We start from the raw sequence: 13,947 nt of genomic DNA on the forward strand, positions 1-13,947 counted from the left end.
AGTTGCTGTCCCAGCCCACTTTCGGCTGAAGTGGCCCATTTCCCACCCAGGTCCAGCAGCTCAACTTTCTGGCTCTCCTAAGCCCATTCCCTACTCAACAAACAGTTCTGCAGTGCACCAGTAGTCTTTGCATGGGCCCAAAGAAAGTGAGGAAGATTTAAAGGAAGAGTCCAAGTGTGTAACAGCCACCAGACTGCCTTTGTGGATTCTTCCTCAAGGCCCTTTCTTTAAAAAAGAGTGTTCGAGCACCCGTCCTGCTTTCCTCTTAGCTCGCCTGAGAGAGGCTGGTGGCGCACTCATTCCCTGGAGCCCTTTGTGGCTCGGGGTGCCCGGCCCCTCCCAGCTTACCTCCTTTCAAGCCGGTGACTCCTGACGCCTGGCCCAGGCAGCCCAAACTGCTGCCTTCTCTTTCCCCCGCCCCAAACAGGCGTGGCAGCCACACAAAGCCACTCGGCAGCCCCGCGCGGCTGTATTCCACCGGTCCCGCCTCTTCCTCCCCGCAGGAGTTCCAGCCGCAGTCTGAGGAAGCTGCCCAGAGCCGGGTGCCCCCTCCCCAAGCAGCACCTACCCAAGCTCTTCGCCTGCCTGGATGGCCCGGGTGCTGAAGAAGGCGATGCCGGGGACCTCGTGGCCAACAGCCACTTGCAGGGCCACCAGGTTGGGCCGGCACGAGTGGTTCAGGAAGCGGCCCACACTGCCGTAGTGGCGCCCATCCAGGCAACATTCCTGCCCAGCCTGTGCGGGGAGGGGGACAACGCCTGGGCTCAGCGATGCCCTGCAGCGGGTGGGGCAGACCCTGCCCCCCTCTCCCTGCCCCATGGCAGGGGTGGGGTCGCCCCACGCAGCCCTCGGGGCACATGCTCAAGACTCCAGCCCAGCTGGAGAGGGCCCCCTGAACACGGGCTCCAGCCCCCCGGAGCGCTCCAGCCCCCTTCCCCTGCTGCGGCGCCGGAGCCACCTTCACGTCCACCACAAAGTAGTACGTGTCCTCTGCTCGCCGTGCAGCCTCCGTGCAGGAGATCAGCTCCCCAAAGTACCTGCAGGGAGGGAGGGAGGGAGGGAGGGAGCAGCAGGCTGGACGCAAGCCCTCGCCTCCCCGAAGGGATCCGCCTGGACCCCCGGGGCCCGGAGAAGAGGCTGCGCCTGGGACTCACTGGCAAATGAAGGTTCCTTGGGACACGTCCTGCATGGTGCGCACCCCCCAGCCTTTGGCTGCTGTTCTGTAGAGCTGGAGCTGAGTCCTGCAAGAGGCCGCGCAGCAGCAGCTTACTGGACACCCTCACAGGCCAGCTCAGGCAGCCCCCCAGCCGCAGCCCAAGGATGGCTCCGGAGCCCTGTTAGGGGCAGCAAGACGAGCAAGAGCATCCGTTCCCGACTGCAGGGCTGAATAGGTGCACAGAGCATGCACAGAACTGCTTCGCGCTGCACAGCAAGGGACCACGGAAGGACCCGGCCGAGCGGGGAGGGGGAGGACGCTGCAGCCCTGGTGCGGGAGGGATTCCTGGCGGAGACTCCCTCTGGCTGGCCAGGCCGATGCTGCAATGCCAAGGGGTGGAGAGGGGGCAGGGTAGTGGCGCCTGGAGAGCAGGCTCAAGAGGGGGTGGGGAGCCCTGGCCCAGGCAGAAAGGAGCTGACCTGATCCCCTGCTGCACCAGCCGGTTGGGGCAGGAGCTGCCGCAAGAGCAAAGCTGACTACACTCATAGATGGGGGCCATCTCCGCTGTGCTGCTGGTGGAATCCAATGCCAGCTGGCCATCCTAGACCACAAGAGGAAGGAGGAGGGTGCTGGCCCTCAACCCCCCCCCCCCCACAGTCATCCCTGAGCAAGGGCAGAAAGGGCTGGGAAAGCAGCTCTCACCATGGTGTACCAGGTGTGCTTGCTGCGCAGGATGCAGGGGCAGCTGGCTGCGGAGCAGGGCCCCCGACACTGACAGCGCTGGAAAGAGCAAAGCCCGCAGGCCAGCGATCAGCTCCAAGAGGCAGCCACAAATGCCCAACCCTATGGCCACCCCAGGGAATCCAGGCTGGGTTCCTGAAGCAGGCAGCCTCCAGGCTCAGCTGGGGCCCAGTGCAACAGCTCCTGCTTCTTCCGGATCCTCCCACAACCCACATCATTTCGGTCGCATCTGGTAAAACGCCCACATCGTTACCAGTGCTGCAAAGCCTCCAGCCACAGGTGGCCTCTGGGCTTCACAAGTCCCACAGGGGTCTTTCTCCCAAGACTTCTGCAAGATAGCCCAAGTCAGTTGTCACTGCCAGCCACTCTTTAGAGCACTGAAAAAAACAGTGCGACTGCACAATTCAGTCAGGCCTGGAACACTCAAAAGCACGGACACGCCTGGGTGTCGCCAGCCCTGCCTGCCTCCTGGTCTCTCCGGGGCAAGGCGGCTACAGCAGAGCTGCCAGACCTAAGCTTCAGCCGCTCTGTCTGAAAGGTCCCACAGCGCAAAAGGGTGTGTGGAGAGGAAATGTTGGGGAAAGTGCCACGCACTCTTACCCTGAACCTCAGCCCTGGAAGCAAAGTGGAGAAAGGCCACTGACCTGGCTCCTGCCCCAGCCTGTGGCCAGGAAGGCCACTGACTCTGAGATGAGGTTCTGAGTGATGTAGAGGAAGTCATGGGGACATGGCTCGTTGTCCACCCCATTGAGGCAAGGGATGGGGATGTTCTCAAAGCCCCGGGAGATGTCCCTGGAAAGGAAGAGGCCAGGGTCTCACGAGGGGCTGCAGCGCCCCAGGAAGCCCTGCTCAGGCCGCAGAGTGCTCACCTGCAAAGGATGTTCTCTACCTGCCGCGGGGGCAGGGCAGAGAATGTGTGCAGAGCTCTCCAGGAAGGGGAGCCCGGTGCGGCATAGTGCAGGGGCAGCTGGCCAGCTTGGTTCTTCAGGGAGACCTTGGCGCCATGGGCAAGCAAGAGGCTGGTGGGGGCACAAGGATGCCAGGATCAGCCTTAGCTCCCTGGCTTGGAATCCCCAGCAGGTACTCTTGTGGAGAGATGGAAAACCACCTTCTCACAAGGCACAGTGCCCAAGAGGTCAGACAGAGGGGCCCCGTGGCCAGCAGTGGCCCAAACAGAGCACAGAGGACTCCTGCCTGGGCTTGCAGGAGGGAGCACCCCTCCCAAGCAGCAGCACCGATTCTCCCCTTCCACTGGACCCTCACTCTGGCGAAAGGAGTGGCCCTGCAGGATGGGGCTTTGGGGCCGACCACAGGGGCCCCACACAGCGGGACAAGCTGCCGCCACAGCACTGCCTGGCCATATCTGGAGCAAGTGAGGCGGCATCCTGACCCCCCAGAAGCACAGCTACTCCAGTGCCATCTCCTCGCTCGAAGATCTCCCCGAACAGCCAGTCACTCCAGGTCCTCAGCTCATCTGCGCATGGCCTGGCTGCTTGCCAAAAGCCCAGCGAAATTTTAAATATACCATGGGCAGCCAGCGGCCCTGGGGCACTGCTGGTGCAGGCATCTCCAGCCACGCGAACACATTTCGGCCGGCGGGCAGGCGGGCCTCCCCCACAGCCAGCCCCCTCTTCCCGTCATGACGGCTGCAGATGGGCTCCCCGGCCGCAGGAGACCCCCACTCACGCGAGGCACTCGTAGCTCCCCTCCTGGGCGGCCACGTGCAGCGGGGTGTCGCCCTGCGCGTTGGGCACGTTCAGCTCGGCGCCGGCCTCCAGCAGCAGCCTGGCTATGGGGACGTGGCCCACGCAGGCGGCCCAGTGCAGGCAGCTGTTCCCCTCCTGCCGGCGAAGAAGGCGCTGGGCGGGCGGGTGGGAGGATGGCCTCGGCTGGGCGGCTCCGGAGGGCGCCGGCAGGCCCGCCCCGCCCCGCCCCGCGTGCAGCTCCGCCTCGCCGCCTGCCCCTCGCACGCCGCCCCCGAGTCCGGCGGGCAGCAGCCGCCTCCGGGCGCCCCGCAGAGCCGCTCTGCCCGCCGCGCGAGCACGTGCCGCCCCGCCCCTCCGCCGAGCACGTGCTTCTCCCGCCCACGCGAGCTCCGGGCCCCGCCCCTTCCCGCAGGAGGCTCCGCGCCGCCCGCGCGCTCACGTGGTCGCGCGCCGTCGGGTCCGCGCCGCGCGAGAGCAGCAGCTGCGCCAGCCGCTCGTGGCGGAACTCCGTGGCCCAGAAGAGCGCGGTCCTGCCGCCGGCGTCCTGCAAGGCGAGCAGCCGGTCCGCAGAGCGCCTCGAGAGCCGCGGTGCGCCCCGCCCCGCCGCGCCGCCGTACCTGCCCGTTGACGGCCTCCGCCCCCTGCGAGAGGAGGCGGCGCGCCGCCTCGAGGCGGCCCTTCCTGGCGGCGACGTGCAGGAGGGGAGCGACCGCGGCGTCCCGCTCCTCCTCCTCCTCCTCCTCCTCGTTGTGGCCCTCCTCCTGCGGGCAAGAAGTCCGCGAGCTGCGGTTGCCCCCTCTGGGTTTCCCGGCCGAAGCACAGCACCCAAATGCGCGACCCCCGTGTGGCCCCGCACGGGGGAGCCGTCGCAAGCAGCCCTCCCCAGCCTGGCTCCGCAGCCACGGTAGCGTTGGGCTCCCAACTGGGTGGGGAAGGCCCCCTCTTGGACCCCTCCCATCCAGCACGCACCCCGCCAAGCAGAGGAAAGCCCTCCTGGCCAGCAGCATCTCCACGTGGCCACGCGCGAGGGACACAGGATCCCGCAGCAGCCTGGCCACAGGCGGTCCTGAGCCCTTCCGGGGGGAGGGCGCGTAGGTGCTGCCACCCCTTACCTGTCTTTCAGGGGAGGCCCTGTGACGCTCCAGACCTTTGCTTTCTGCAGGGAAAGGGTTCAGAACAGGCAGAGCGCTTGAGGGTGCTCTGCAGGGGTGTGAGTCTGGGAACCCCTGCCCCAGCCACTGGCTGCTGGCAGTCATCTGCAGCCGTGGCTGTAAGCCGAGGCTGCTAGTCCTTGCAGCCGGATGCTTCCTCCAGCGGTATTGGGAAGGCGTGTGCCAGGGAGCACCAGTTGCTGGGGAACATGGGCAGGAAGGGTGAGCTGTTGCACTCATGTCCTGCCCGTGGGCTTCTGCTAGGCACGTGTCTGGCTGCTATGGAAAGGGGTGCAGGCGAGATGGCCTGTGGCCTGATCCAGCCGGACCACTCTTCTGGGGGCGAGCACTTGGAAGCCCGCCTGCACCGCCCCATCCCAAGGCTGCTGCTGGGAGCCGCTGGGATTTGGTCAGGAGGAGGCCACTGCCACAGATGGGACAGTCCAGCTGCGCTCCTGTTACGGCTCCACCCCACCAGCCTGCTCACCGTGCAGCCCCATCCTGCTGGGGCCAGTGGGCACTGCGCTGGCTAGCCGTTGAAGAATTCAAATGATGCCTGGAACTCAGGCCTGGCAAAGGTTCCATGGAATAGCAGCAGGTTCTGGCCAAGCCCCACCCGAGTGGCCAAAGAGGGAGTGGCTGGCCACGAGATCCGAAAGCGCCGCAGCTGCCTGCTCCGAGATGGCGCTTTGCCCCGGGGTGAGGAAGCAGCCATGGGTCTTCTTCAATCAAAGAAGTCCCAAGTTCAATGCCTGGCATCTCCAGCTGGGCTTGGAAGAGCCCTACCTGAAGCCCCGGCAAGCTGCAGCTGACAGTCACTAGAGGTCTGGCTACTGAGGGCAGATTCCTAGGGTGAAATACATAAAAAGAGCAGAAGCACGCCACCAGCCAGGGAAGCACGTGCCCCACTGCGTGCCCATGGAGTTAAAGGGGTATCACAAGGGGATAAGGTGATTGCAGAGAAGCAGAACAATTTCTTTTCATCTGCCATCTCTGCAGAACACACAGGGGCCTGAACAGATTCTTTTAGGGAGTCTGAGGAACTGAAGTAAATAGTTGTAACAAAAGGTTAAGTCCTCAGCCTTACTGGCATATTGAAAGGTAATAAATTATTTAAATAAATTTAAACGTCATTTTAATTGTTAACAATATTTGCTTATTTATCTGGCCAGGGCAACTTCTTTTATATTTTATATTTTTTATTTATTTTATATTGTTAATTTTAATTTTATATTGTTATTTTTGTATTTTATTGTATTTTATTGTGTTGTAAGCCGCCCTGAGGCTTTGGCAAGGGGCGGCATAGAAATGTTCTAATAAATAAATAAAAATAAATAAATTATTATACCTCCACAGCATCAGTCATGGAATTTATTACAGTGTGAAATTGCTGATCACTTGTCAACATAACCCTGTACCAGAAGACTGGTGAATGGCTAATGTAAAACCAGTTAAGAAGAAAAGGATCTGGAGAGAACTGGGAAATTCCAGGCTGGTTAGCTTAACATCTGATCGAGGTGAATTGGTGGAAAGCATTATGAAAGATAAAATTAGCAAACAAAGGAAATTGTTTGCTGAGAAGGAGTCAATGTGACTTTCACAAAGGTAACTTCTGTCTCTCACGCTTTTTGTAAGTCTTCGTAATTCAGTAACCGTGTGGACAGGGGCTATCCAGGAGGCATGGTTTACTTGGACTTCCAAGAGGCTCTTGAAAAATGTGATTGCCTATAGGCCCCCCAGCTCCTAAGGCTATGGACATCCCATTGCCTGCGGGGGGTGGGGGTGCGTTGCCTTCCGCCCCCTGCCCTGCCAGTGGCACAGACGGCGAGTTGGGCCATTTTTGCTCCTGCCTGCAAGGAGAGATGGTGGCGCCCCCTGGGTTCTTTGCAGGATGGCAGCCCCTTCCTTTTCCCCTCCCTGCCCCAGAACAGCCCCCGGGGCCCACTTTGAAGGTGGCCTTCTGCCTTCAGAGCCTCACTGGCAAGAAGGAATGGCTCTGGCTGCAAGGCAAGGATGGCAGGAGGCCCCGAATCCCTCACCGAAGACTTCTTAGCAGCCATGGAATAGGATCAGCAAAGGGTTAAAGAGGAGAAAGCAGGGAGAGGGAACAAATGGCCCATCCTCCCAGCAGAGGGATGTGGGGTCTCTGAGGGCTTTTCATAAGTGGGCTGTGAGGTGGCCAGGTTTGCTGATGGCACCAAATTATTTAGGGTGATGAAAACCAGAAGAGAATGTGAGGAGCTGCGAGGGGGTCTCCCCAGACTTGGAGAATGGGCATCAAAATGAATGCTTCTGGGTGAGCAAAGGCGCAATGACCAGTTTCCAGTCTGAGCCGATGGGACCTGAGCTGGCGGTGATTGACCAAGGAAGGGTCCTGGGGTCGCATCGGGCAGCTCAGCAAAAGTGCCGATGCGTGTATTCAATCACAGCGTCGATGTGCCAGTTAACGAGAGAGGGAGGAAAGCAGCGGTTTACTTTGCGAGTGCCACATCACAAGTGTGATAAGAGGAGCTAAGGTGGGAAGGCGACCCCTCGGGTAGGGAGGCTGGTCGCTTCTTTGCCACCTCTTCTGCCCCCTGCCCGGACCCCCAAAGGGGGCAGAATTGCCAGACTCTGGCCAAGCCATGGGGGCTCTCCCAACCCACTGGGCCACTCCCCATACCTGCAGGAGGTCCCCCCACCACACTGGCAGCTGGCAAGGGCGCCTCGAGGACCGCCTGGCTGCTCTTATCGCGAACGGAGCAGCCAGTCAGGAAGGGCCACGTGCTGCAGCTGGGCAGGAGCAGTGGGGGCGCGAGGCCTTATCTGCCCCTCCGTCTGGCATCTCCTGGCTCCAGCACTGTGGCGGCTCCAGCGCTTTCCTGCGAGACCTCATGGGTTGGTTCCCGGCAGCCCGATGGCTCCTGTTGGTGGGGCTGGCGGTGGCTCTGGGGCAGCACACGGAGACGTGGGCAAGCATGAGTGTGGCTGAGGGGGAACAGGAGGAGCAGGTGTCCGGAGAGTTCGTGGAAGAGGACGAGGTCCTGGTCCTAACCCAGAGCAACTTTGCTCAAGCCCTGCAGAAACATCCGCTGCTCCTGGTGGAGTTCTGTAAGTACCAGATTTGGGAAGGGCAGAGGAGCCACTGCAAGGGTCTGGTAGTCCACATGGTGCCACGAGGGACCCTTCTGTCCTGCGGCCCCTGTGGAAGTGCCAAGGCATGCTGGGTGGTGCCGGGACAGCCTCCTAAGCAGGTCTGACCAGGCCACACACCGCTCCCACTTGCCACTGCCACTTGGCTGTGCAGGGATGGGGCGGTTTACCCAGACCCAATCCTGGAGGCCATAGAAAAGCAATGGGGTGTGGCGGGCGGGGGGCGGGGAGGCAGCAAGCAGCGAAGGCATGAAGAGGGGCAGGTCTCACCTGTGCTTTAGAGGTCCCACCACATCAGTCCAGCTGCCCATTTCCAGCCAGTGGGTGGCTCTTCTCTTTCACCCATCCTGCCTTAGAGCTGCCGGGAGGGCAGGTGACTGCAGTTTCTGCCCCGAATTGGCAGAATTCGTCTCCTTTTAAAGCCAGTAGAGGCAGGGGCCATCCCCAGGCCTTGTGGTTCACCGTTCCAGAAGTTACTCGATGCGCGAATGCACAACACTACCTGAATCTAAGTCACGGGAAGAGTTAGGCCACCCCTGGGTGGGCCGTCTGTCCATCAGGCTCTGCCCCATGCAAAGGAGGGCTTTCCTTTTGCCAGGCCTGGCCTGGCCTCGCCTGGATGACACCCACAACCCCATTCAAGTAGGGGAGAGACCTGTCCTCTCGGCCCTATTTCTTCATGTGGGGCTAACTTTCTTCTGCCGCTTTCCTGTCTCGTCGTCTTTTCTCCAAATGACCCTGATGGAGCTTCCCTCCCTCCCTCCCCTTCCTCGCCCAGATGCTCCCTGGTGCAGGCCGTGCCAGGCCCTGGCTCCCGAGTACGCAAAGGCAGCAGCTGTGCTCAAGGATGAGGGCTCCCCAGTGAGGCTGGCCAAGGTGGACGCCGTGGAGGAGCGGCTGCTGAGCGCAGAGTTTGGGGCCACCGAGTACCCCGTCCTCAAGCTGTTCAGAGATGGAAACCGCACTCACCCCGCCAACTTCACAGGTAGGGGTCCCAGAAGGAACGGGGCTGGTGGGGGCACAACAGCCACCTGGCCACACCGCCACTCGCCGAAGCCCTGCTGCAGTCGCAGCTCTGCGCTGCCTCACCGGGGAGCAGCCAGCCCACCAGGGGGTCCGTCCATCGGGGCTCCAGGGCAGGGGAGCAGGCCGGCCGGCCGCCTTGACTCCTTGCTGCTCCAGTCACCGCCTCACAGAGGCGCGGTGCTGCGGAGGGAGGGGCAGCTCTGTGCAGCTCCCTTTGCTTCCCACGCAGCTGCAGCTTGACTCTGCCCCACCGGGTCGAGCCGGCACAGGGGACTCTGGGCTCAGCAGGGCAGCCCTGCCTGGGGCACGAGGACAGCACAGTGCGGCGGCTCAAGGAGCAGCGCCCACACCAGACGTGGGGCCCCAGCCACAGCTCTCCTTGCCTGGCAAGCCCCCGGTGAAAGAGGAGGGAGACCCGTGGAGCAAAGGCCAGTCCACCGTTCGCCCCTCAAGTGTCACCCCCGTCCCTGCACCAGGCCAGCAAGATGCCGAGGGGATCGTGAAGTGGCTGAAGCGCAAGGCTGGGCCCAGTGCAGTGCTGCTGGAGGATGCTGAAGAGGCGGCGGCTTTCCTGGATGCCCACACTGTGGCCGTGGTCGGATTCTTCTCCGTGAGTACCCTGGCTCATGCCTCAAGTTGCTGCAGCTGCCGCAGGCTGGGCCGCCTTTGCACACCCGAGGCAGGCGGAGGGCCTGGCGGCTGGCCGGGAGCGAGGCTGCACCTGATGGCGGCTTCCCTGGATCTGAGTGGGAGGCAGCCGGGTCCTGAAGGCAGGGCGCTCTTCTCCTTGGCACCCGCCAGCCGCCCCACACGGCATGGTCCCGGTGCTCCGTGCCTCCGCGCATTTGACTCTCCACTGGCTGCTCGGACTCTGCCTTCACCGTCGCTTTCCCTACAGGACCTGCAGGACGCAGATGTGCGCCTCTTCTATGATGTGGCCAGTGACGCGCCTGATGCAGCCTTCGCAGTCACCAACCATCCAGAGCTCTTCCAGATGTACAACATCACCAGTGGCAGCACCGTGGTCTCTCTCTTCCGGAAGGTGAGCCCAGGTTTCTGCCGGGAGTGTGACCGCTTCTGGAAGGGGAGGCCCCAGGTGCACAAGGACACACCTGCGGGGCACACTCTGTGAGGCCGGCCTGCTTGTGGGGAGCCGAGCCTGAAGGGACTCTGCCCCCTCCTGCAGCATGATGAACCCCGGGCGGACTTCCTGGTCGACACGGAGCTGGGCCTGGATGTGGCAGAGCTGAGCCGGTTCGTGGCGGTGCAGAGCCTGGAGCTGGTTATGGAATTCACGAAGAAGGTCAGCAGGATCCTCCCGCTCCTCCGGAGGGCAGAGACCCTTGTGCAAGGCTTAGCCGCTGGTCACTGTCCTGTGGTGCCCATGTGCTAGCTCTGGGGGTGAGGAGGGAGCAAACAGCCCCCGTGGCAAGGCCCACACTCCCGTGAGCATGTTGTGGGGAAGAGCTGGGCCCGGTCCTGGGCTTCTCCCAGGAAAAGCGATCCCGCAGTGCTCACTTGACTCTGCTACTCCCAACAGAACCAGTGGGTTTCCCCCCAGACAGGCTCCCCTTCAGAAGGGAGGTGGCTCCAGCCACATGGTGCCGTAACCAAAGAGCCCCCCTCCCCCCACATGCCAGGCCTCCATCCCGGAGATGGGCTGCCTGGGCCCAGCCAGGAGTGGCCCTGGCTCCAATGCACCGGGCTTGACTCCCACCCAGCATGCCCCTGCTCCTGCCTCTCTCCAGAGAGCTCTCACTGCCTGTGATGCTTCCCCAGAATGCCTCCAGGATTTTTGGGGCCCAGGTGCCAAACCACCTGCTGCTGTTCCTCAACAAGACGGTGGACTCCCAGCTGGAGCTGCTGGACAGCTTCCGGGGGGCTGCATCTGCCTTCCGGGGAAAGGTGAGGCTTAGTGCTTGCCCATGTCCTCCTGGTGGGTGTGGGAGGGGAGGGGAGGGGAGGGGTCTCCTTGCCATAGTCCCAGGAGAGTGCGGGCACGTCCTCCCACCCACCTCCTGGGCTGACGTTCCCTCCTTGGCTGGCCTTCCAGCTCAGCCAGGGAGCGGCGGGCAGGGCAGGGCAGGGCAGGGCAGCGGCACTGCCCAGCTGCTCGGAGGGGCAGCAGGTGCTGGCGGGACAGGCACTGGCGGCTGTGTTGGCAGGTGCTTTTTGTCCTGGCGGATGTGGATGGGGAAGGAGCGGGTGTGCTGCACTACTTCGGCCTCAAGAGCCAGGATGCGCCCGCCATACGGTTCATTCACATCGAGACCAACACGAAGTACCGCCTGGACACGGATGAGCTCAGTGCGGCGACTGTCCACACCTTCTGCCGGGACGTGCTCGGAGGCAAAGTCCAGGTGGGCCACCAGGAGTTCAGCGCTGGCAAGAGGGGGCCGGGGTGCCGACGCCTGCATGCTGAGGGTGCGCCCCGCCACACGGCTCCACCACAGCCGGGCAGCTGGTAACCCAGTGCCAGTGCCGGGCCCTGCACTCTCCCCAGCAGTAGGCAGGGCGCTGAAGGGGGGTGACCGTGGCGCCGCTGGCACTCCATGTCCCCCGGCCAGCGCCACCTCCTCCACCCCTCCACTCTGGGTCCCATGGAAGGCGACACCTGCCCAGTGCGGCGGCCCCGAGTGGACTGTTGCTGCAGCTGGCCTCAGACCCCCCCCCCCGCCCCCAGCTCCAGTTTGGCTTTGCTTTGCAGCCCCACCTGATGAGCGAGGAGATTCCCAGGGACTGGGATAAACAGCCCGTTAAAGTTCTGGTGGGCAAGAACTTCGAGCAAGTGGCCTTTGATGAAGCCAAAAGCGTGTTCGTCAAGTTCTGTAAGTGTGTGGCGCAGTCCTGTTCAGGGTCAGCCGAGGCCCCAGTGCCGAGCGCTGGCCCCAGACAGGCCAGCAGGAAGGCAGCAGCCCTCCCTTGGCGCTGTCCCCGGCCTCTGGAAGGTCAGCACAGGGAGGTCTCTGTCCCAGACATGGGGCTGGGCAGCCCGCGGCAGAGCAGGCCCGACTGATGCCCCAGACTCTGGAAGCCTCGCCAGAGTGGCGCTGGTCGATTTCACGGAAAGATCGAGCAGCATCAGCCACCGGTGCTGAGAGCCACATGGCAGCAGGCTAATTTCAAGCAGGGAAGGGAAGGGAAGGGGGAGGTCCTGGGCTGCCTCCCGGCGTGTCGTTCAGCCCTCCCCTTGGCTGAGCCCCGTTCCTGCAGGTTCAGGGGCCCTGGCTGGGATAAGCAGAAGGTGGTGGCAGCTTCTGCAAGGTGGGTGAGGACAAGATCACAGCAGCGCTGGTGGTGTTAGGAAAGAGAGAACACGCAGGCTCCGCTGCCACCACTGCCATTCGGAACAGGACTCTCACACAGCCCAGTCCTCCTCTCATCCCGGAATTCGTACTTTTCGGGGATTTCACATCCTTCCAAGCAGATTTTCATCCACCAAGCCACCAAGACTTTTAAAGTGGGGGGCAAAGAGTAGCCAGAGCCAAGCTGGCCCCTGCCGGTCTGCATGTGCCGCCAGGAAGGTCGGCCGCCACACGCACCCCTTTCCGCTCACTCGCAGCAGCCTGGCCTCTCTCTCGTGGCTCCCCCTCCCCACGGGGAGACGTGACTCGGGAGCGGCTCAGGCTGCTTGGATTTGCCGTCGGCACTGCTTGCCTGACCCAGTTCCTCAGCAATGCATCTGCCAAGCAGACACTCGCTTTGACTCCTGCCCGCCGGAGAAAGGCATGGAAGCAAGCGGCACAGATGCTGCCAGCAGGACCCGCAGGAAACACATCTGCCAGCTGTTTTTTGTGGCTGCGCGGCAGCGATACAGGCCAGCTGGAGCCTTGGGCAGGGCCCGAGGGGCTTCGACGGGGCTGCAGCTGCCCTGTGGCAGCTCTGCAGCAAGTTGTGAGATGCCAGTGCAAGGCTTGCTCAAGCCCCCAGACCCTTCTCTTCTGCTCCCACAGACGCCCCCTGGTGCCCCCACAGCAAGGCCATGGCGCCTGCCTGGGAGGAGCTGGGGCAGAAATACGACGGCCACCCAGACATCGTCATTGCCCAGATGGACGCCACAGCCAACGAAGTGGCGGGCCTCCCTGTTCCAGCCTACCCGACACTGTACTACTTTCCTGCAGGGGACGAGAGGAAGGTATGGGGGCTCGGCTGGGAAGGAGGCTATGCAGGCGTGCAAGCTTCCTGTGTGTCGGGGGGGGGGTGCCAGCCACGGGTGGTCACGGGAAAGGAGCCACCTGCTGGGCCAATCCACATTAGTGTCTCCCGGCTCAGATGGTCGAGTACAGGAGCGCCAGAGATGTGGAGAGCTTCGTGCGCTTCCTGGAGGGCGAAGAGGAGCCCCCTCCCCCCGAGAGCTCAGTGGTAAGACTCTGCAAGTGGCGAGTCCCACCCCTGCCTTGCCAGCCGGCCAGTGGGGAGGACTGTGGGGCACGGGCTGCCACAGACCTGCCCGTTTCCAGTAAGGTGCAAAGGGAGACGCAGGCATGCAAAGTGGCCAGAGTCACTGCCGCCAGCTCTTCCAAGTTTTGGCCCGGGAGGCCTGGAACCGGCCCGCAGGGCTTCACCCAAGAGACATGGCCTCCCCATGGAAGGTCTGGGAAGCGGGCAAATGAGGTCGGTTCACGGGTACGAGCTGAATGGCTACAAGCCCATGAGAAACGTTTCGGGTCCTATGACTTTTAAGCGAGCTCAGTTTGCAACGCGTGGAGACACTTCGCTCTGATTTCTAGGCTGCCGAGGACCCTGAGGGACCGAAGAACACGCAAAGCTCACCTGAGGCATCTGAGCCGCATGCCGAGTTGTAGGACTTCTGCTTCTGGGTTGCCTCACCAGGTGCTGGCTGCCCTCATGCGCCCGAATGACAAAGAGCCTTAACACCGGCAACATGTGTGGGTTGTGGGTTGTGCGTTCCTCCTCAAACATTCAGCTCGAGGCCCTTCCTCGCAGAGGTCTGCTCTTGTGTGTGCTTACCCTCCACGGTCCCTCCTGCCCGTGCGCAGGCACCTCAGTGGCCCTCACATCCCGAGGGAGCGCT

At 62.6% G+C, this 13,947-nt stretch overlaps 1 protein-coding gene across 1 annotated transcript; it reads left to right on the plus strand.

Moving 5' to 3' along the window:
• The first annotated feature begins 7,608 nt into the window (after nucleotides 1-7,608).
• PDIA2 (protein disulfide isomerase family A member 2) lies at nucleotides 7,609-13,858 on the plus strand. The gene is made up of 11 exons (XM_044433545.1): nucleotides 7,609-7,844; nucleotides 8,665-8,871; nucleotides 9,389-9,522; nucleotides 9,811-9,954; nucleotides 10,099-10,215; nucleotides 10,692-10,817; nucleotides 11,078-11,272; nucleotides 11,620-11,740; nucleotides 12,866-13,047; nucleotides 13,185-13,274; nucleotides 13,643-13,858. The coding sequence occupies exons 1-11, from the start codon at nucleotides 7,628-7,630 to the stop codon at nucleotides 13,715-13,717; spliced, it is 1,608 nt and encodes a 535-aa protein (XP_044289480.1). The 5' UTR covers nucleotides 7,609-7,627; the 3' UTR covers nucleotides 13,718-13,858.
• Nucleotides 13,859-13,947: the final 89 nt, after the last annotated feature.

Source organism: Varanus komodoensis, unplaced genomic scaffold (genome assembly GCF_004798865.1).
Source record: "Varanus komodoensis strain SLA01 unplaced genomic scaffold, ASM479886v1 scaffold26, whole genome shotgun sequence".
Taxonomy (NCBI): domain Eukaryota; kingdom Metazoa; phylum Chordata; class Lepidosauria; order Squamata; family Varanidae; genus Varanus; species Varanus komodoensis.

Coding starts and splice junctions, on each gene's coding strand:
- PDIA2 (XM_044433545.1), top strand. CDS start 7,628: ATGGGTTGGTTCCCGGCAGCCCGATGGCTCCTGTTGGTGGGGCTGGCG. Junction 9,523..9,810: donor CCGTGGTCGGATTCTTCTCC/GTGAGTACCCTG, acceptor CTTTCCCTACAG/GACCTGCAGGACGCAGATGT. Junction 11,273..11,619: donor TGCTCGGAGGCAAAGTCCAG/GTGGGCCACCAG, acceptor TTTGCTTTGCAG/CCCCACCTGATGAGCGAGGA.